Here is a 23,085-nt window from a genome sequence, read left to right as displayed (position 1 = left end):
ATGGGAGAAGCTCTCCTGTTGACATGACACAGTCTACACAGGGGATTAGGTCGATGTAACTGCATTGCTCAGTGTGGATTTTTGACACCCCTGAGCAACATAATTACACCAATATAGGTCTGTAGTGTAGACTCAACCTTTATTTCCAGAAAGTAATATTGTACCATGGCTAATGCATCTTCCCTTTCAGCTGGATGTGGTCTTGGAGACTAACCTGGCAACAATCAGAGTCTTAGAGGCAATCCAAAAGAAACTCTCCCGCTTGTCTGCTGAGGAGCAAGCCAAATTCCGGCTGGACAACACTCTGGGTGGCACGTCGGAGGTGATCCACCGCAAGGCGCTGCAGAGGATATATGCTGACAAAGCGGCCGACATCATAGACGGTTTGAGGAAAAACCCATCTGTTGCCGTTCCTATTGTGCTGAAAAGGTACTTTCCAGGTTTCAGCATTATTGTGTTTGGGTAAAACTCATTGTATGCTAGGCACTATCCAAACGTATAATACACGTAAAGGCTTCAGTTCAGGAATGCATACAGTCTGAGAAATGCAGATGCTCTTTATGTTATAATAAGTTGTTGCGTTTCATAGTACCCAGCTACTAGTGTGTCTATTAAAGCCAAAATATCACTTGCCCTGCTGGCAGGGTATGGATTTTTTTATTTTTCCTACCCAAGATAGGGCAGTCTTGAGTTCAAAAATCAAGCTGGGGTGGGTTCTGTACTATCAGTTTTGAACACAACTGAGTTTGATCCAATTATAAATCCCATCTGTGAAAGTGGACCAGGCTTTGAAGTATAGAATCTGTGTTGGATTCGGGTTCCAACTCAAAGAATACTACATTCTACTGCCAGCCTCTTGATCAGAAAAAGGAAGTGAGTGCACAGCATTGAGGGGGGTCAGAGACTGCTCTCTTGAATAATAGTTATAATGGGCAGTTTCAACTCCCCACATATAAAGTGTCAACCTCTGGAGAAGGTGAGGAGAAGGAGTTTTACAAGAAGCAATCATTTAAAATACTGAAAGAGCTAGTCTGTAGCTACACAAGAGGAGAGGTTATTGACTTAGCCCTGAATAACACTCAGATACTGAATCAAGAAATAACTATGGTCAAACCATTGAGTGGTAGCGATCACAATATATAACCGTCCAGCATCCTTGGTGGAAGGGATTATACCAGAAATTAGCACTGTGCGATGAGACTTAGGAAAGTGGAAGCTATGTGAAAAGTTGGACAGTTTTACAATCTTTAAAGCATAGTTTCCTGATCTATAGACTCCAGGTCGTCAGTGTGGTCTTGAATAGAAAGAGAGGTGGTTGACAGAATCTTCTTCTACATCCTCAGTCTCTCCTATGAACTGAAGCAAATATGCCATTACTGTATATTGAAAAAACTAACAAATCCCCCACCTAGCTGGAGTTCTGTGTTGTGGTCACCCTATCCCAAGAAGGACGTCTCGGTAATAAAGGGCTCAGAAATGAGCATGGGGGGGGGGGGGGGGAGATGAGGCATGGAAAGATTGTGAGAAGTGATTGCTGGTAATGAGATTATTCTGGTTTGAGAGATGATGGGATCAGAGGCGTTTTTGCAGAGGCGTACAAAATCTGCTTGCTGCTGCTATTTACCTTTTCATATACAGACAAGGGGATGTGGAAATGTGAAAATGAAAGGCAGGAAATGTGAAATGGATGAAAGGAAGAGCTCTTCTCTAGTACCATCTGTGTAGGGCTTTTTCTCTTGTGCCTTAGACCCTTCGCACAAGGCTTTCACAACTTCCCTAGCTCTTCCTTTTTTTTACCCCTTGAGGGCAGTGATGGTAGAGCGGAGTAAGAGCCAAGCCCCCTAGTGGTCACCACGTGTTACGCCTGAGTTTAAGTGCTGTCTTCCACCCAGTTCCTTGTTGAGCATGGCCAGTGAGATGGAGAGATGAGCTGTAAAGAGAAGGTGGAAATTGAACTATTCAAAGAATGTGCGGAATGTGCCCCTACTAAACTGGCTGAAGGGAACAGTCCATAAATGAATGGAAACTAACCTTTTGTGTTCTTTATAGTTTCTCTGTCCTCCTGGCTGGTTCTGGATTTATACAGCAAGAGGCTACAACAGTGTTTTGATGGAACCATGTCATCGTACATTTCCACTTTCCAGATACATCTCTGACAACGTAGACCAAAGGATAATTAGAAATAAAAGTAATTCCCTTTAGCATTGTAGTTGTGGATTGTCAGATCTTTATTATAGTGGCTCCCTAATGTCCCTGGCAGAATTGGGGCCCTGTTATACAAATGCCGAAAGAGAATTCCTGTCTGGAAGGGCTTGCTTTTATGTTGCATCACGCTGAGGACCTCTGCAGTCTCCAGCAGGTTCTTTACTGAGGCAGGACATAATGTGAGAACTAGACGTAAAGAAACGAGAGATGAAAGGAGAGGGGTAAGACTGTGAGGATGTGGTCTTAGACACCAAGGTATGGACATGGTATTAAAAACTAGATTAGAGGAGGGATATGGTTTTGAGAAGGGATTGCCAAGTAAGAGGTACTTCTGGGATCTGTGTGCTTCTAGACTCCTGGAATGTTCAGCAATTTTATCTCTGCAAAGTTCCCATGTCTCATCAAAAGTACTAGGCTGCCTAGATGTAAATTGTGATTCCTTAATCCTCAGTGAAGAGAGAGCTGGCTTTTCCATTATGTCAAGATGTGAGAGGTGGAGGGATGATCAAGTTGGTTACAGTGCACTCTTTGTGAAGTGACAGAATCAACTTCTTTCTTCTCGGCCAGGTATAAGCTGTCTGAGAGGTTCAGAGTTTTGTGTATGCCTGTGTTGCATGGGATGAAAAGAATATCTAGTTACAGGATCTTAACAAGTATCAGAGAAGTTTTGAGAGCTCTGAAATGTCTGGCAAGTGGTTAAACCCATGTATTAAATAAATTATGGGATGTCACAAGTACCAGGGACTCTTTGGGTCAACTGGTTACAACAGCTAAGATTTCTGTTATTTGTATCTCCTCACAAAGCAGAATTCTGGGATATTGACAGTGAACCCAGACCCAGTCCTGGGACTCTGTAAGAGGTATACAGGGGGGAAAAAATAAATTTGACTTATGTTCTGTTGAATGCCCTCATCACCCTGGTTGGTGGGGTATAGCCATGCATTTGTGGCCTATTTAACCTTCTGTAAAATAACATCGCCTCAAACCCAATCTAAAGATTCATGGCCATTTCTGGAGAATTTTGCTATGCACGTTGTACCTCATTTGAACTCCTTCTGAAACTTTCTGCTGTTTCAGTGGGCGATGGGCACTGCCTCCAGCTTGTCTTGTCTAGGTCAGGGGTAGGCAACCTATGGCACGCATGCCGAATGCGGCACGCCAGCTTATTTTCAGTGGCACTCACAGTGCCCAGGTCCTAGCTACCGGTCCAGGGGGCTCTGCATTTTAATTTTAAATTAAGCTTCGTAAACATTTAAAAAACCTTATTTATTTTACATACAAGAATAGTTTAGTTATATATTATAGACTTACAGAAAGAGACCTTCTAAAAACATTAAAATGTATTACTGGCACGCAAAACCTTAAATCAGAGTGAAAAAGGAAGACTCGGCACACCACTTCTGAACGGTTGCCGACCCGTGGTCTAGGTTTTTATCCTACACCCATCAATGTGGTATCTTAGCATCTCTTAGTGCCTCTTCTGTTTTTTGTTGCTGATAAGATTAAAAATGAAAGAGGAAGAGTGGCGAGAAGCCCAGAGAGGATTCAACAAAGTCTGGAGGGAGCAGAATGAGAAATATTACCTGAAATCCCTGGATCACCAGGGCATCAACTTCAAACAGAATGACACCAAGGTCCTGAGGTCAAAGAGCCTCCTCAATGAGATTGAGAGCATCTATGATGAGGTAAAGTGGTCACTGATAGTGTTATTTTATCAGCTGTCTGGCTCTGAGCATGTGCTGTCACCTCCTCTCCACCGCCACCCCTCCTTGTTTGCTGGGCTATATTAATGGTATAGCATTTGTATCCCTCTAGGCCATTCATGGTCACCAGTTTCAGGGGGAAGGAGAGAATGCAGGCTTCTTGCCTAGTCATGGTAGGTTGTGGTGGCTGCTGCTGCAGAGTGACTGAGTTAGCACTTGAGGGAACTGATAACTTACCTTTTGGCAAAAGAGAACCTGCTGTGGTAAGAGCCGCAGGTTTGGGAAGGGAGGAGATATGACAGAAGGAGATGTGGAGTGTGTGCGGGCACGTATGTAATATATGTAGGCCCTTGACATCAGAACTTGAGTTGTTGTGATGGATAATGTGAACTCTGGTCCTTCCCCCATAGGGCTTGGGGTTGTAATGAGAGAGGAAATCCAGTTCACTGCCAGTGCTTTGTACAAGAGGGTCTTAAAGATGTGGTAAGCTGCATATGTGAGACTCACCCATGCTCTGTGTATTTGTTCTTCCTCCCTCAGAGGCAAGAGCAGGCATCAGAAGATAATGCTGGAGTTCCCATAGGCCCACACCTGTCACTAGCCTATGAGGACAAGCAAATCCTGGAGGATGCTGCTTCTCTTATCATTCACCATGTGAAACGGCAGACAGGAATTCAGAAAGAGGACAAGTACAAAATCAAGCAGATCATGTACCATTTCATTCCGGACCTGCTGTTTGCTCAGCGGGGCGAGCTCTCGGATGTAGAGGAGGAAGAAGAGGAGGAAATGGATGTGGATGAAGCCACTGGGGCTGCGAAAAAGCACAACGGAGTTGGAGGCAGCCCCCCTAAAGCCAAGCTGCTGTTCAGCAACACAGCGGCCCAGAAGCTACGGGGGGTGGATGAAGTGTATAACCTCTTCTATGTCAACAACAACTGGTACATCTTCATGCGGCTTCACCAGATCCTATGCTTGCGGCTGCTGAGGATTTGCACCCAGGCCGAGCGGCAAATCGAAGAGGAGAACCGGGAAAGGGAGTGGGAGCGGGAAGTGCTAGGCATAAAACGAGACAAGAGTGACAGCCCAGCAATTCAGCTGCGACTGAAAGAGCCCAGTGAGTGTTCTCTTACATTGGTCTGAGTAGGGGAGGGCAATTGTGACAGGTGCTTAAATTTGCAGTGTGTGGATCTGGTACTTGATCTGTTTCCTGGTGTCCTGAGGAATCTGTGTTCCTCCCCCTCACTGCCTTTAGGTCTTGTCTCTGTAAAATCCGGTACCTGCATTTTGGTAGTTTCCAAAAGGTGAAACATAAAGCTGCTGGTGGGCACTGAATGTAGCCCAGCATGTTATCCAGGAGGAGATCTCTAGACCTGACCCTGGGACTTGGAGCATCCTACTTCTTGGGACTGTGGGGGAGAGGCGTGGTATTTTGTCTTGCTTTACCACTCCTTGCCAGCTGAATTTCTTAATTTTGGATTGTGCTCTTTTTCTACCTCAGGAATGTACAAGTTGGATAAAAATCTTCTCTGGCCTCAAGCTTGTTATAAAATGTCTCAGTGGAGGAGTCAGCCCCTGGCAATTGACAGTCAGTCAGTTTTCGCTCTGGTATTAAAAAGTGTGGGTCCTTTTAAAATGGTGTTCAAATGATTTACTGACTAAAGAAAGCAGGGCAGGGCAAACCCAAGTCTAGGCAGTCATATGTAGACCAGTAAAGAGCCTCCTTGATCTTCCATTTTCTGTTACAATGTTAGTGTGATCTGAGTGGTCTCAGGAAATGTATGTATTTAGAATTCTCCAAAGGATGGTTTCCTCAGTGGTGATAATGCTACAATACTAAACTGCCTATTGCCTACCTGTTTCCTGCCAGCTAAAACTGGAGTAAAGTAGCTAATTTGGATTAAAGTGAAGGACGACGTGTGGACAGTCTCTGTTGGCCTTGAGGGATGTAGAGGTGTTTGAACCTGTAACAATTAAAAAACAAAAAACAGAAAACACACAGAACTTCTCAAATTCTCTTTAAAATGGCATTGTTCCTTAACCAGTATTTTCAAAAACTTTATTTTCATCTTCCATTGATGCCTGTGCCACAGTGATGAGTGTTAGTTGAAAACTGGGTGTACCCTGAATGGCTTTTTTCATTTTCCTTCCCATTTTGCTGTGTTTCTGCTGCAGCCCACAAAACCTTTTAGAAGCTACATTGGCACATTCAGCTTGGAAAGGCGGTAACTGCCCATGTAGCTTGCTGGATAAGATGCAGGAGAAACAGGAGACCTGGGTTCTAGTCCGAGCTCTGCTACTTAGTTACTATGTGACCTCGGGCAAGTTGCTTCCCCCAACCCCGTTGGTCTCTGTTTTACATTCTTCAAGATGGAGACTCATTGGTTATGTGTCTGAATGGTGCCAAGCACAGAGGGGTCCCAAATATAGTTTGGGACCTCTGGGTGCTACTGAAATACAAGTTAAGAATAATGTGCAATGGGTATATTTCTAAGAGCCTTAGGACCTATCTGCTTTCATATCTTTTTGGTGAGGTCTCTGCTGTAATGGTGTGCATAATGGTGTTTTGGTAGCAAGAACCTCTTTAGTTCTGAGAATTTTACCACCTCTGCCCTCCTCCGTGAGGTCTCTGACAGGTTACAGACCTGGCATTAATTTGAAAAGCACTTACTTAAAGTCTTACAACGTTGTCTCTCATTTTATAGACCATTCTGGTAATTCATCAGTTTGTCTGAGACCTTCAGCATGTGGCCCTTTTGCTCCCAGAACTCATAGTGGGCCTGTAGGAACTGCCTTTGAGGGGTGTTACAATGTAGTTCATGTTTCACCTTCTCTTCCTCTAGTGGATATTGAGGTGGAGGATTACTACCCAGCTTTCCTGGATATGGTGCGGAACCTGCTAGATGGCAACATGGATTCATCCCAGTATGAGGACTCTCTGCGTGAGATGTTCACCATTCATGCCTACATCGCCTTTACCATGGACAAGCTGATCCAGAGCATTGTTAGACAGGTAACTTGCAGCGTACTGCCAAGGGAAGGGAAGGGTGGTGTCCAGGTGATAAAAAGGAAGTAGCTGGAGCTCTCCCCAGGGTTTAAATGAAGCTTGGGAATATTGAATGTACTTGCATGATGTATTTCAGAGTGGAGGAGAGAACAGCAGGGGTTTCCTCCTGTGTCTCTAACATATTTCTGGAGATGGGGGAGGATAAGTGTTAGTGTATTTAAGTGATGAGGCTCAACAAGGAGTGTACAGATATTTAGGTTACCCAGCTACCTGTGGTGCTTTGTCTTCCCTCTTCAGCTTCTTCAAAGGTACATGTATCTGGCATAACAACACTTCCCCAAGTAATGTTGCTTTAACAAAGAAATTACTACATTAAGTGTGCTTAACACTATTTAAAATGCTCGTTTTTGAAGATTTGTAAACCTATAAAAGCAAAAAGATGGAATATTCAGAGAGAGCGAGAGAGAGAGAATTTTGTTTAAAATACATGTCTGTCTTGAGGGCAGGAATAACATGAGCCCAAAGGATTTTTTTCAGACTGTAGCATGTGCCTGAAATCATAAGAACATAAGAATGGTCATACTGGGTCAGACCAAAGGTCCATCTATCCCATTATCCTGTCTTCCGACAGTGGCCAATCCCAAGTGCTTCAGAGGGAATGAACAGAACCAGGTCCTCATCAAGTGATCCAGTAATCAGGGGGAATATAGTAAAGCTCCTCATTCAGAAACATAGTGCCGCTCGCACTGTGTTGTAATAAGTGGTCCACCTAGAGTGTGACTGTAATACATTCCTCAGGTATGTTCAAGCCTCATTCTTAAGGCAGGTTTCAGAGGAGTAGCAGTGTTAGTCTGTATCAGTAAAGTCCTTGGAGTCCTTGTGGCATCTTAGAGACAAACCAGTTTATTTGGGCATAAGCTTTCGTGGGCTATAACCCATTTCATCAGATGCATGGAATGGAAAATACAGTAAGCAGGTGTAAATATACAGCACATGAAAAGATGGGAGTTGCCTGACCAAGTGCAGACTGACCTCAGTTATCCAAGAGGTGCCTAGTATCAGATGGGCCCACATTTGAAGTGTTCTCTTGGTCTTAGAAAACCTGAAGCATCTGTAAACACAAGAACCCAAACTGTCAGAACTCCTGGAAAAGGTTCTGTATTTCTTTTGAATAACTTCCTTCAGGATTTCTCACATGCTGGCTGGCTCTTAAAGCTGGTATATTGGGTGATTTCAGCTGCTAGTTGTCACTTGAACTCTGTAAGCCCAAGTGTCAACTCTCATATGCTGGCTACCTTGATGATCCCATTTCTATGGAGAATTATTAAGCACAAATTAGAGTCTGAAGACAGGGCTAAAATCAAGTTCTTAGTTTCAGTTTTGACAGGAAATTGGCAGTCAACTGGCTCGTTATTTAAATTTGGGAATATAATTAATAATTAGAATTGGATTTAATTATTTTTAATTTCCCCTCCACCAACAACCAACTAATCAACCTTTGGATTTGGTGTAGTGATTTCATGGCAAGAGAACTGCCTAACAAGCCCTTCCCACGTACTTCGATGGTCTGAATCTTTGCCAGCTGTCAGGCGTTTCCTTCATAATGCTCACATAACGGTTATTAATCCGTAGTTACTTTGTATGTGTAACTGTACTTTGCCAACATCGTTATTTATTTTAAAGGACACGATGTTTTGCAACGAGTGTAGTAGTAATTCACAGTAGAAGAGGCTACTATGTTCGTAACCTAAATAATTGGTTTTTTTAGTTTTAATACTTAGATGGCTAGAATTTTATTTATTTATTTATTGCTGTGGTTTGACCAGACAGAGGTTTGAAGCAGAAATTTTTAAGGGTATGTTCATTTCTAATCTGCATTGATGGACATATTCTTTAGCTGGTTCCGAGATTTGCATGGTGCAGAGTGGAGAAGAACTGGAAATCTGACCAATTCTGCCACAGCGTGTATGTATGCAGGGGAGATAAAATAGTTTGCCTCTCATCAGTTATAGCTTTTGACATAAGTGTTTGCACGCAAACATGCAATTCTAGAAGTGCAGGCAAATGATGAAGGCTCAGCCTTGCTTATTTTGATCAATGTCAAACTCTGCTTGATGCCATATGGAGAAGTTTATTTTGAGATTTTCTTAGTGTTCTGTTTTGTCTACGGCCTGACTGCAGAAGGCAGGTTGTCCATACTGCACACTAGTGCAAAGCCCTCTGACTGACTTGGGTTGGGGAAAGGGGCCTATTGCAGTATACAGTACGCTGAGTCCAGAGGCATTTAAAACCCTCTTCCCTAAGTCCTCTCCTCCATGTCCTTCCTGCTCCCAGCTTCAGCACATAGTGAGTGATGAGATCTGCGTGCAGGTGACCGACCTTTACCTGTCGGAGAATAGCAATGGAGCTACCGGAGGCTTGCTGTCCTCACAGTCATCTCGGGCCCTTGGGGAGGCCACGTACCAGCGCAAAGCCGAGCAGCTCATGTCAGACGAGAACTGTTTCAAGGTAAGAACCATATCTGCTTGCACAGATGCTTGGAGGAGGACTTGTGGAGGAGCTTGCAGAGTGAGGAGGGGAAGTACGAAGGCTCGCAGAGAAAGAATGGGCTCAGCTTTTCATTTTATGTAACTATCCAAATATGTCAAGGACCTCTGGACACCTGTGCACTCTGCAGCTGTCCTAGAGCTTGACAGGACGACTTGATTGTCCCTTCTAGCCTGGCGGAGCTGCTGAGGACCTGCTGTGTGACTGTCGGTCTTAATATAGCCCTTCGCGGGGCTGGCATAAATCCAGACAGGAACTGTAGAACGAACAGAAAAAACAGATAAATATTTCTAGAAAGAGCTCCTCGGAAATGGGACGTTTGCAAGAAAAATGGAAAAATACGTATCCTGAAGTAAAGCTGAAATTTCTCCCTGTGTTTCTCAGTGTCCCAAAGCCAGAGTAATACTGTATTGATTGATTGCTGTCATTAAGCTTTTAATCTCTCTCCCTCCCTCCCTTCCCTGGGGTGGGTCACGAGCTTTCCACCTTTTTTCTCCATCTCATCCATTGTAGACTGTAACGGTCTCTTACTAATATTTATCACCTATGCATTAAATAAACCTGACTCTCAGTTCAAATCAAATTCATACTTCTCATCACTGTGAAATCAGAAGCGGCCAGGCTCATCTTTAACTAGTGAAATTCATTGATAATGGCTTTCATATTTATAGGGTATCTGTTTTCCCATTGAGAGTCTCAAAATAAGCAGGAAAGCAAAAAATTGAAACTGTACAAATTGATCAGAAAACAGCATGCTGCTAAAAGATGTCCAGCTCCTTGCTTTGCCTTTATAAATATCCCAATTTCGAGCAAACTTTGTGGGTAACAGAGAGATTTTGTCTGATCGTTAATAAAATTCCAGTTGTTCACTGCAGCAGTTCATGCTTTTCTCTTCCACCTCTCTTTAAGTATGTCATGGTTCTCTATCCAGGAATTCTCTTCTGCCCATATAAGTAGAATAATTTCTTTATCCTTTTACCCTCTGTTAGATTAGCTTCTTAGTGATCTAGAACTTTCCACTCATTGTCAAAACTCCTTCTGTGTTCAGATTGTATAACTGGGGCTAGTATCCCCGTTGTTCCGAGCAAAGTGGAAGGCACAGGATTATGCTGGATAGTTGCATGAAGTTCATTGGATTCTCCCCTTTTCCCTGGTGGAAAGGGATTTATTTTTCTGAATAATTTGTTACTAAGTCCCCTTCCGCATTCTGCTTTGTAGCTGATGTTCATTCAGAGCAGAGGCCAGGTCCAATTAACCATCGAGCTGCTGGACACTGAAGAGGAGAACTCGGATGACCCTGTAGAGGCAGAGGTAAGAGCCAATTGTCCTCGGAGTTCAGCTGCAGCTATTAAGCATGTAAAGTTTAAACGGGGGTATAACTGGATGATGATGGCAGAGCTGTCAGTGTTTCAGATGCTATAGTTTATGAGCTGCTTCTAGTCCTACAGGGCACATTCATTATGTGACACAGTGCACTCAATGAATTGGGTTGAACAAGCCTTGTTGGCATCTCTTATTAACAATTTCAAAAAACAGACAGTACAGGTGCATGTCTGCCCATGGGGGGAGAGTGAGTGGGACCTGTGTGAAATATATGGAGTCTCCAAAAATTGCTTTTCTTTCATCCACTTCCAACCAAACCCCTTCAGAGTTGGTTTTGATTTGGCAGATGTTAGTTAACCCCTTGTGTTCTGTGCCCAATTTCAGCGTTGGTCAGACTACGTAGAGCGGTACGTCAACTCTGATTCTACCTCTCCCGAACTTCGGGAACACCTGGCTCAGAAGCCGGTTTTCCTGCCAAGGTGAGTGAACAAGCTGTGGCTGTGAATAGTGACACACAGGCCAGAAGTACCCATGTCAGCAGAGGGAGAAAGATCTTACTCCGTCACAGTGTTGGCTGTTGCAGTCTCTTGTTTGTTTTTAGTACTCTGCCACTTTAGAAGACTTTAACCTGGAAGTAGCACATAGAGACACAGTGCTGCTGTTTATTCCAAGAGCCCACCCTGGGCTCCTGCTCTCCAGTGACTGAGAGAGGGCATAGGCCACAGGCAGCAGGGAGATCAGAGGTTTGGGGAGTCACCAGCCCCCGTTTTTGGCAGCTCTGCCTTTGCTGACAGAAGCCCACTAGCTGCGTGCGGAAGATGCTGAGTCTAGCAGGGAGTTGGTTGCAAAATAGCAGCCACTCTCTGTAAACAGCTGAGATCAGTGGGTTGGCTTATGGTAGGCACATGAGCCTAAACAACTTTAATTTGTGACCATTCCACTCTGAGCAACACTTTTTGGGTTTTGAAGAGCTGGCCTGGAGCCACCAGATACGTCCAGCCTAGTGGGCAGAGGATGAGCACTAATCCCAGCAGGGATTCTCTGGTTTACAGGAACCTAAGGCGGATCCGTAAGTGTCAGCGTGGTCGGGAGCAGCAGGAGAAGGAAGGGAAGGAGGGAAACAGTAAGAAGTCCATGGAGAATGTGGAGAGCTTGGACAAGCTGGAGTGTAAATTCAAACTGAACTCCTATAAGATGGTGTACGTGATCAAATCGGAGGATTACATGTACAGGAGGACGGCTCTGCTGCGTGCTCAGCAGGTAGGAGTTGAGTGAAGGGAATGGGATGAGCAGCTGGTGTTTCCCTGAACCTCTTGCTCCCAAAGGGCTTCTGGGGAGAGTCAGATAACGTTTCTGGGGTGGGAGGGGCGTTGTTCTCCTGTAACATTTAACACTCTTCCTATTGCTTTGAGGATGGGACATGACATGGTTTCGTCCACTGGACTCTGTAAACTTCCTCTGAATGCTCCTGAGATGTAACCCTTCCTTTCCTCCTCCTCCATTTCCCAAACTTGCCTGTTAGAGTAGGCAGCTGTTAGCATCCTTTTACTCATCAGTTCCTTGCCTAGGGGCACCTCACATTGGTTGCTAACCCGCTTGTCAGGGTTGGCCTAAAAAGGGAGATAGCAAAGAACTGAAAAGCTGACACATGTTCTGTCGGGAGCTGTGCCTTGTCCCTGCAGTCACTGAGAGTGGGAGTCTAGGGTTGCTCCTGGGCAGCGGAGCACTACAAACGAATATACCAGCTGCTTGAAAGCGCTGGGTCTGTGACTAGGATAGCCGCAGTGATGTCATAATTACAGAAAGGTCCAGAGTGGATCAAAATTGGAAGACTTTTTGTTTTAATTAAATAAAATTCCTTTTTAAAATTTTTTGTTACTTATAAGTTTTTCTTTTTAAAAATGAGCCGGTTTAAAATGAAATCAGAACTTAATACAAAATATGTTGAGGCCTAAACTTAGAAGATTATAATAAGACATTTAAATAACAAATAAATATGCTGAATCCATGACCCTCTCTTAAAAAACAACAACAACAATAACAAAAACCACTTTGAATTAAAGGCTTCTTTTCTATATAAAGAAAGAGTCAGGAAAAGCATCGAACTTTTGAGGTCAAGTTTCAAAAATATGGTACAGTTGGTTAACCTAGGTAATTTAGGAGATTGTCATCTTTTCAAGAGACATAGGTTAGACTGGAAATTTAAGTCCCAGTTAATTTCACTTAGGCATATTTTGAAAATTTTCCCAGACCAGCCCGAAATGATCAGTTTAATTCACTGACTACAATTAATCCCTCTATTTAATAAATTATTTGTCAGTGTGAAGCATCTTTTGATAAGAGACGTTTGTGTCTAAAACATTTAAGGTTGTCTTGTCTAATACAAATGCATTTTATATACTGTTTTGTTTGTTTAAATTCCAGTTACTATTCTAAAGCAGATTGACACAAAATCTGAGCAAAAAGTTAATTATCTAGTAAATAAGCAATATATCAGTCACCATTTTCTAACATACTAAAAGTGTTTGGTTAATAAGAATCTGAAAATATTAAGCTATATAATTGCTTAAATGTATATAGTTATGGTGTACACTTCTAGGTAGCAAACAGATGTACCGAATCTACCATAAAGTGTCTATTTAGTTGTAAGTCAAAGAGTTTTAATGGTTATATCAACTAGTGAGTGCATCTTACTTTAAAAAATAGCTGAAATACAAATGGAAAAGCTGATTTAAATCAGTCCACCCTGGAAATGTCACAATGCATTTTCCCAGGACTCAGAAGTTCTGGTTCTAACAGAATAGCACAGCTATCGGAATATGTATAGTAGTTACTGGGGCTTACCACTGTAATTAAGTCAGTGTTAAACTTCAACTAACCCTTTTTATAAATTACTCATAACTTTACTCAGATTCCTTTTTGGTTTGCAATTTCTTAGGCTCTGTTTCAATCCCAAAATAACTTTATTTTAGTGGGGTGGCGTGTGCATGCACGCGTGTGCTGTGAGAGGTTGGGAACAAATATATCCATCTCAGCATCCCTCTCTTTTAATCCAGCTGGAATTTTTGCATGCACGTGAGACTGTTCCTGTATTGTTTTTTATAAACACCTGCATTGAAGGCTGACTACAGTCTTGCATCACCTGACATTGCCATTAATCAGGGAAAAGATAGGAGAAGCTTAGCATTATTGCAGCATTAGGGTAAAATCAAGCAGTCATGTCAAACTCCTGGAAGCTACTTCTATTGAATATTTAATTCTGTTCTGATGCACATGTATTTTTGTGTGTCCCTGTTTTGATCATTAACACAGGGTTGAATCCATGTAATAAAATATACAGGATAGACACTGTGGCAGAGTTAACGTTATAGTTCAGAGTTCAAATTCAAAAATCATCAAATGTTTGTTGATGACTTCTGAGCACTTGATTTCACAGACTTAATTTTCATTAACACTAGGCTTTGGGGGATTCTCAGTTGGGGAATAAGGATGGTTGTGCCTGCTTGTTCAGACACTGCCTCCAATTTACTTAGGCTTTCCCTTGGTCAGTCGGCAAGGTCAGTGTTTGTATTGCCAGTTCCCCAGCAGAGCTAAACATCCCAAATCTGTTGGCCTAGGGAAGTGGATTTGTGTTTGCTTTTTAAGTGTTTTGTGATCCTGAATGTTGGTGGCTGTAGCCTTTTTTTTTTTTTTTTTTTTGTGTCTCCCGTTTCTGTAGTCCCATGAAAGAGTGAGCAAGCGGCTGCACCAGCGGTTCCAAGCCTGGGTGGACAAATGGACCAAGGAGCATGTGACCCGTGAAATGTCAGCTGAGACAAACAAGTGGCTAATGGGAGAAGGGTTGGAGGGTTTGGTGCCCTGTACCACTACCTGTGATACAGAGACCCTGCACTTTGTGAGCATTAACAAGTACCGTGTCAAATACGGCACAATATTCAAGACACCGTAAAGTCCCTGAGTGAGGGAAGATCACGTGGTGTGTGTATGTGTGTGTGTATCAAGGAAACGAGGAAGATGCCTTTCTCCCTTCACTGTGTATCTCCGTAACATGGCCAGTTGACTAGTGCGAAGCTGGTACAGTCTGACACCAGCGGGATTCGGTTTAGGAAAAAGAATCTCTACAAACCTAAGCTGGAACTGTTGCCATCAGGCCTCTGACTTCAGCGTGCATTGTGGAGGGAAGGACCCTTTTCAGAACTGAGTGATCCTAGAGAAATGCAGCTAGCTCGTATGCACCAGCAGTTTTGAGACTAACTCCTCAATGGCCTGAGCTTCAAGGGAAGAGAACTGGATGTTGCATACATCCTGACCAGAGTGGTGCATTTAAAGTTACATGCTCAGATGTCGTGAAACCCAGAGGTGCCTATCACAACTGGATTCTCCTCTGTTAGGCTGCTGCAGGTTTGCCAGGATCTCACCGGGGGTCACCCATCTGTGCAGTCTGGCTGTTGAGAACACCATCTCCTGGATCTGACCCTCGACTCCTCCCTCCTTCACCCTGCTGGACTCCTGATTCAGCCAGTTCAGATTGGTCTGTCCTTTCCAGTGCCAGTGGGATTGTTTTGTACCTGCTTCTTTACTAGTCTTTCCTAGTGCCATGCACCAGCTTTTCACACACATACGCACACACAGCAGAAACAACACAATTTTAACATGTTCCCCTTCCTTTTTGTAAATAAATGTACATATTGTCAATTTTTTTTTTGTTTTTTATTAAAGGAAGTTTGCTTGATGTGCTAGCATAACTGTACCAGCTTCTTGTGTACCATAGTACCGGGTGGCTTGAGAGTTAGTACCTACAAACAGACCTATGGAGACATTTATTACACTTTTTACCAAAGGGAGTTATCATTGTAGTGCTTTTGTGTGGAAACTTTTCTCTCCTTTCTTTTGTAAATAAAAATATGTCTTGGTTCTTATTGAGGAAGACACTCGCTCACCCACGGCCCTGTTCCTGTTCTGAAAGGCACCATGCAGCATGCAGTTTGCACTGCGCAGAGGAGACATTTGACCATTTTATTATTGGCTTCACAATCTGAGAGGAGAAGGCGGAGGCAATGTGTGTGTTTTGTGGTGAACATGACCATGTTCTAAGCAGCCTGTTAAGATATATAAATATATATTATATAACTTTTTTTTTTTTTTTTTTTTTTTTTTTGGGTGGGTAATTTTTATCCACCTGGTCTTCCAGCTCAGAGAACCTTCACTTTTGGGAAGTGTTGCTGAGCTACCTAGCTGGGGATGATTGTGCTTATGTATTTTCCCTCTCAGTATTGGAAAAAACATCCTAAGTACCAAACCAGTATTTCACTAGAGCTGCTTTTTGTGTGTGTTTGTGTGTGTGTGTGTGTGTGTGTGTGAGAGAGAGATTGAGAGAGAGAGGGGCAAAGCGGGTAGGCTGTGTGATGCATTTCATTAGTGAAATCCACAAATGGGATATATATTTTTTTAAGCATAGAAGTTTAGTGCTGGCAGATATTTAAGCACTGGAAAATTTTGGTTTTCAGACAAGTTGGCATGGACTTCGTAAGCCACGACAGACCCAACTGCACTGTCTCTCCTCCTCAAAGGAGGCATCTTTTCCTGCACAAAACAATGCTGCCAGTTGTGCCCGAACAGCTTCCGTTGTCTCAGCTGGAGAGCTGTGAATGCAGCTTTGCTGCTTTTCAAAGTCCACTTCTGAAATCTGTTCCAGGGATTTCAAGACAGCTGGTTTCCCCTTCATAACTGAGTTCTCTTCCCTTCCCCAGCAGAGAGATGGAGAAGTTGGGGGGAGAGAGGGTGGGGGGAGGGCAATCGCTCCAGCCTTTGTGCAGCCTGGGAGAGCAGAGTGGTGAAAATGCATGGCCTATAACGGTCGCTAGTCATTGGCAGCCAATGTACAGAGAGTAGTTCCAGCCATGGTGATGAATGAGAGCCTCCTATGGAGAGAGGAAAGAGCCCGAGGGGGAGTTTTCAGAGTTTGCCAGCAATAAGTTACCTGTCCCGTTTCTCCTCCTTTTGCTGTGTTCAGACAGGAAGGGGGTTTTATTGTGTCCTCTTCCATTTCAAAGGTTTTACACACACTCCCCTGTGCCTCACCCCACCCTCAGGTGTTTCTTTTCAATGTATGTTAAAACTGATCTGGAAGTGGAAGTCTGGATGATTTAGACTTTACCAGCTTGGAAGTAACAGCTGCTGCTGCTTTGTGGGTGTTTTGTCCAAGAGTCTGTGCCTGCATGTTGTTTGAGCGGAATGGGGTTAACATGGCGGGATTCCTGCTGTTCAAGGTACCCAGGAAAAAAACCCAATAAAACAAGGAGATCTCCTCCTGCAGCAGGGTTTTCACCTACAGCTTTCATCCCTCCCAATGTCTGACTTCTGGGCTCCAAGCTCTGATCCCAGCCTGTACAATAGCAAAGATTTCTTTTTACTTTAAATTGCTTTTTGTATTCTGTAATGTGATCCTTGGCCACCTATCCATGTGATGATTTCTATACAAATGTTGTAAACTTGACTGTAGTGCAGTATTTCCATTAAAATATCAGGGCTAATCATTGTGTACAGATTTTTCTTCCTTCTTGATCATACACAATGAGATTTTGGCACACGCTTTCCAGAGGGAAGGGAGGAAGATGCATCTGACGGAATCACTCCTTTAATAAAAACAGAATTAGAGGTGGTGGGAGAAGATAGTAGACCTGAAAGTTTGATCTCTGTTTAGTACACTCACAAATGACCAATGTTTGACTTCCCCCTTAATTTATCTGCTAGCGTATCGCCTCTGGATTCCAGACACTAATTTGTAAGCAATTCCCAGTTCCTATTCAGAGGTGTGAAACTCCTTTTATTTTGTAGCAGTTGCAACATTTTGTGGTGGCCGAGAGACAATTAGCCACTTCTTCCCCTGGAGTTGGGAGGTCATCCCAGCTGCTATAGATCAGAACAAATAAGGAAGTTATCAGCCCTGTAAATTTCTGTTCCACTAAAGCTGCTGGGGGAAGGGGTTACCCCCCTCCCACCCCTTGAGTCAGTCTGGGATATGGGATAATACAATTACCAGCCAGTGGAAATGTCCAACACCCCCCCCCCCCCACACACACACACACACCAAACTCTCTCCCTCTGTCCTGTTAGCAGCAGGGCTGAAATAACAAATCAATCCTTTTTGGTTCCTTAACACATTAACAGTTGTCTTTAGCCTGATTCTTTGTTGATTTAGAGCTGTCTTCAGCACTCCCTTTGCCTACATCCAGTGCTTCGAGGTTGAGGTCTATCACATCCAGTCATGGTGTTTAGGCCACTAAACATGCAGCCACCCTGACGTGAACCTTGAATTTTTTTAGCTTCAGTGGTAACACTGCACTTTACATGGCTCAGTATTTTGTGGAACAGTTTAATAGTTTTTGCTCCCTGCTTTCTGTCTCTTCCCGTTGGGTGAGCAAGCCCCAACTACCAGAAAAGCTCAACCAGTTGTCATTAGGTATCCCAAGCCACATGCTAAAGAGCACTGAATACAGACTGTAAGTCCATTAATAATGAATGGGAGATCCGAGAGATGCAAATAGTGGCAATGTCTGAAGTGCTCTAAGGTACTGGATAGCCTGACTGGTTTTCAACAGTGCTTTGAGCCTCCCTTTGAACTCATCCCTTTTGGACTCTGAACTGGGGGATGTCAGCAAGCAAGGGTCATACACCACAGTGATCCCTTCTGGCCTCAGACTCTTGTCTGACTGCCTGTATAACCCAGAACTTCCCCCAACACGTTCCTTTGGAACTGCAGCTTTAAAAAAAAAAAAATCCAAAAAAGATGTGTGTGTGGAAGTGCAGCCCACAGGCTTCAGTTCAGCTGAGTCATTCGTCCATCTCCTCCCATTCTTTGAGTTTGGGACACTGCCCCACATGCACGTCTGTAAAGCTAGGCCCTTGCAGTACTTTCAAGGAAGCCAGAACATCTGGCGAGTGCTGTCTTGACTCAGTGATGCTGCCAAGCGCGTTTTGTGTGACCAGACCAGGAGCACTGCAGCCTGTGCAGCTTCCTTGGTCAGCAAAGGTTTGTGACTTCAGGGTAGCCATTCTGTGTCTCCAGGCAAGTTCTTGCTTGTCTCTGTAAGGGCTGCCACATCTTACTGAAGGCTGAAAATTTGAGGAACGCTTTGCCTCTCTGATGCTTAAAGCTGCAGCGCTTTCAAAGAATCTCTTGTTCCTTCCCGTCTCAGGCAAAACCAGAATTCTGTATCTAGGTCAAGCAAAACAGCTGCTTGTAAACCACTGCATTTGCCTTTGCACTCTGTGATGTCCCTGGCATGCTGGATTAGTGGCATGGTACTTGAGGCAGTTAATCCTGCCATTGTCTGGTAATCAGAGCAGTTTCACCAAGGGGTGTTTTCAAACATCTCACTCTTAGCTTCCAGGAATTTGACGTTTCGGCCTGTAAGTGGTCCCGTCTTTGACACACGTGGAGACTCTTCCCAGTTGGGTGCTAGAGAATCTGTTGGAAGTACATGTTCCCAAGGCAGCTATAGCACGTCTCTCCTTAGCTGCTTTCTGGAAGATGTCCCAAATGAAACCTAGTCTCTTTAGATTCCCCTAGGAAGTGGCTGTGTAGTAGAAGCAGTTTATTGGTCTTCCAGGAGCATGTTTTTATAAAACATCACCTCCACAACTGCAACCCCACCTTTGTATCTTCACATCCAACCAGCAGAACTTGCATGGAGGAGGGAGTTGGTTTTGTATTGTCTAAGCATTATTAAAAGTCTGCCTTGTGTGCATTTACCCCATTTTGGACCTGGATGGTGCAGACACCGTATTCTCATTCTAGATCAGTGGTTCCCAAACTTTAATGACCTGTGAACCCCTTTCACTAAAATGACAAGTCTCGCAAACCCCCTCCTCAAAAGGAATATTTCCAGGGATTTTCTCCTTTACTTGAGTATAAATTATAAAAAACAGTGAACTTGGAAATATAACATTTGTTTTTATGACATGCTCATTACACACTTTATTATTACCGTATTTTCATTACATTATAAAAACAGCGACACTCTTCCAAGATCTATCTTTCATAGCTTGTATCACTTTGAATAAACCTGTTATAAGACAAGGTTCCTGTGTTTCATGCTGTTTCACATCTGATACTCCTTGATGAAGGTATTTAAGAAGCCACCTCAAAGAGTTCCTCCTACACAAGGATTCAGGTCTTGAGCAGTCCAGGCAAACAACGCATGTTAGAACAAAGCTTAAACTTGTTCTTCCTAATAATTTTAAAAACAATACTACCTGCCTATTTAATTTTAAAAACAGCAAAATATATCTACCTCCCTTTCCATTTCTTATAAGGAGTTCTGAAGTTTAAATCTTCTCAGTGTGATAAATATGCTTGCTCTGATCTGGTTAGTTCTTGGAAGTCCCTAGGGACAGCTCTGTCCGCCATTAGGGAATTTTTTCCTGAGAACCCCTTGTAACATTTCACGAACCCCAGTTTGGGAACCACTATACTAGATTAATTCATCAACACTGCTGCTGTACATCTGATGTGCACCGTGTAGTCTGCTGAAAAGCAGATTCGATACGAGCTATGGCTTCACTCTTCTCTTCCCTAAGCTCTCCTACTGAGAGGTGAACAAGAGAAGTTTGTTTTTGCTTGAGTCCAATAGCTTGGTGCGTTGTTCAAGGATCTCCTATATAAAGATGCTACTGTTCATCTGTCTACATCCTTACAAGGCCCCCATCAGTGCAGTATTTGGGTACCTGTTTCTGCCCAAGCTGCATAACCTCGCTGCCTGTTTACACAACATGGGCATCTCTCGCCGTCTTTAATGTAGAGGAGGTAGGAGTTTGATTTCAGGTTTTGGATGAGGACAAAATGGAGACCTGATTACATGCCAGGCATCTGCTTGTGGTGAGGCTGTCATGAGGATGACGTTGTCTTTTGGATTTGCGGCGTTAGCCTCTGCTGCAGGTTGCCCAGCTCTACTGTCCAAGAAAGGAAGCTCATCTTGGGCTCATGTAATTCTGATCTCTTCTCTCCCCCACCTCTGCACCCCCATAGGGCTGCCTGCCGGAGGTGAATTCTCACTGAGCGATGCCCTCCATGCAGCCTGCATGTAGCTCAGAGGTAAGTTCTGAGGAAGATTGTTGAAGGGCCAGAAAAGGCCAAGCCTGACTGCTGCTGCTTGGCAGGCCACTAGCCTTTTCTCCTGAGCCTTGGTTCCCGGAGGGTATACATGGCAGCCCTCTGTGCCCTTGGCCACAATCTCTTGTTTTTCTGTTAGGCTCCACCCAGAGGTAACGGATTGCAGAGGGCAAACGCGAGAGGTTCTGGACTCCTGGGACCTGAATCTTAATATTTTTCCACCAGAGGCAGGTCGGGGAAATACCCTTGTCTCCAGGGTTCCCTATGTAGTTCCCCAAGAAGTCACTGGTCATCAGTGGGTGTCCCTAATAGCCCAATTGAGGAGTTGGAGCTTCCATCCTCTTCCCCTCTGTGGAGGAGGAGAAGATGGAAAAGTCCTAGACATACAAAAGGGAGCCCTAGAGGTGAGTGAGTCTGACCGCCCGTTCATTCTGTATGGGGCAAACGGAGCTCACAGGCCGTGCTTGGCTGGCAGGTATATGAGTAAGGCCTGTGGAGCCAAAGAAAGGCTCCTGTCCTTGAGATCAGAGCTGGGGTAGATCTTGGTGGGAGCGAGACCCCTCCCTTCTGGAACTCCACAAGGTAGTAACCTGGGCATCCTCCTGCTTTCTCACAGGTCTCTGCAAGAGTGGTCGGCAACCTAGGGCATGTGTGCCAAACGTGGCACACAAGCTGATTTTGGATGGCACACGGGGCGTGCTGAGTCCCGCTCCTAGTCCCACTCAGCACCTGCTGCTGGCCTGGGGGAAGGAACCCCAGGCTGGCAGTGGGCTGTGATCCCAGCTGGGGACTGAAACCCCAGAGGGGGGCGGGCGGAGACACCCAGCCCACCACCGAAACCTCAGAGCTCGGAGGGCTGACCCACTCCGCCCGTCGCCGCTCTGGGGTTTTGGCTGCTGGCCCCTTGTGAGCTAGTGTCCCCGCTGCAGCCCCACTCACCTTGCTGCTGGTGGGAGTTCCAGCTCAGGCCCCCTGCCACACAGGGTCCAGGCCTCCAGCCCTACCAGCCGCCAGCTCCACTCTCCTCAGCTGCCAATCTGCAGTTCCAGCCGGTTAACAACTGGTTACTCAGAAGCCTGTCTGCAGCTTAAAGTATCCACATACGTGCCCCCAGACACTGGAAAACTCAGCAAGGAAAAACAAGGGCAAGGATCACACTAAACTGATAAGATCTGCATTTTAATTTAATTTTAAATAAAGCTTCTGAAACATTTTGAAAACCTTGTTTACTTTACATATAACAATAGTTTGCTTATATATTATACACTTAAAAAGAGACCTTCTAAAAAATGTTAAAATGTATTACTGGCACGCAGGGCCAGCTCCAGGAATCAGCTTAGCAAGCAGGTGCTCAAGACGGCCACTCTGGAGCGGGGCAGCACGTTCATGTATTCGTTGGCAATTCAGCGGAGGGTCCCTCACTCCCGCTTGGAGCAAAGGACCTCCCGCTGAATTGCTGCGGAGCACGATTGCGGCTTTTTTCTTTTGGTTGGGGCAGCAAAACCCCTGGAGCCGGCCCTGCTGGCACGCAAAACCTTAAATTAGAGTGTCTACGTCAGCGGTCGGCAACCTTTCAGAAGTGGTGTGCCAAGTCTTCATTTATTCACTCTGATTGAAGATTTTGCGTGCCAGTAATACATTTTAATGTTTTTTAGAAGGTCTTTCTCTACAAGTCTATATATTATATAACTAAACTATTGTTGTATTGTAAAATAAACAAGATTTTCAAAATGCTTAAGAAGCTTCATTTAAAATTAAATTAAAATGTTGATCTTACGCCACCAGCCCGCTCAGCCTGCTGCTGGTCTGGGGTTCTGTTCACCTAGGCCGACAGTGGGCTGAGTGGGGCCTGCGGCTGGGACCCCAGCTGGGAAGGGTCTGGCAGCCAGAACCCCAGACCTGCAGCGGGCTGTGCAAGGCCAGCATCCAGGACCCCAGACCAGCAGCGGGCTGAGCGGCTCAGCCCACTGCCGCACAGGGGTCCCGTCCCTGCCCACATACAGTGGGTACCTACCTTCTCCCTGGTTCTGGCCCATTCTCTTCCTCTCTCTGCACTGAGCTGAGGGTGGGAGTGGACTGGGTGAAGGGTCTGGCCAGGAGCTAAAATGAGAGAGGGGGCTCAGGGCTGGGGCAGGAGGTTTGGGTGTGGGGGCACTTACCTGGGCAGCTCCCATTTGGTGTATGAGGTG

The 23,085-nt window shown here is 44.6% G+C and overlaps 1 protein-coding gene across 3 annotated transcripts in view; it reads left to right on the top strand.

Annotated features, from left to right (window-relative positions):
* SIN3A (SIN3 transcription regulator family member A) overlaps window positions 1–17,315 on the top strand; it is a 59,022-nt gene extending 41,707 nt beyond the window's left edge. For 2 of the 3 annotated variants that reach the window (XM_050966975.1, XM_050966976.1), the window contains exons 13-22: window positions 191–429; window positions 3,707–3,890; window positions 4,449–5,022; window positions 6,749–6,918; window positions 9,247–9,420; window positions 10,678–10,770; window positions 11,167–11,261; window positions 11,817–12,042; window positions 14,501–16,129; window positions 16,165–17,315. In XM_050966975.1, the coding sequence (XP_050822932.1) occupies window positions 191–429; window positions 3,707–3,890; window positions 4,449–5,022; window positions 6,749–6,918; window positions 9,247–9,420; window positions 10,678–10,770; window positions 11,167–11,261; window positions 11,817–12,042; window positions 14,501–14,731 (1,986 nt within the window). In that variant the 3' untranslated portion in view covers window positions 14,732–16,129; window positions 16,165–17,315. The remainder of the gene's footprint in view (window positions 1–190; window positions 430–3,706; window positions 3,891–4,448; window positions 5,023–6,748; window positions 6,919–9,246; window positions 9,421–10,677; window positions 10,771–11,166; window positions 11,262–11,816; window positions 12,043–14,500; window positions 16,130–16,164) is intronic. The other variant, XM_050966977.1, reaches the window with a different exon arrangement.
* Window positions 17,316–23,085: the final 5,770 nt, after the last annotated feature.

The sequence above is a fragment of the Gopherus flavomarginatus genome, chromosome 9 (genome assembly GCF_025201925.1).
Source record: "Gopherus flavomarginatus isolate rGopFla2 chromosome 9, rGopFla2.mat.asm, whole genome shotgun sequence".
NCBI classification, from domain to species: domain Eukaryota; kingdom Metazoa; phylum Chordata; order Testudines; family Testudinidae; genus Gopherus; species Gopherus flavomarginatus.
This window is presented reverse-complemented; position numbering and strand designations above follow the sequence as displayed.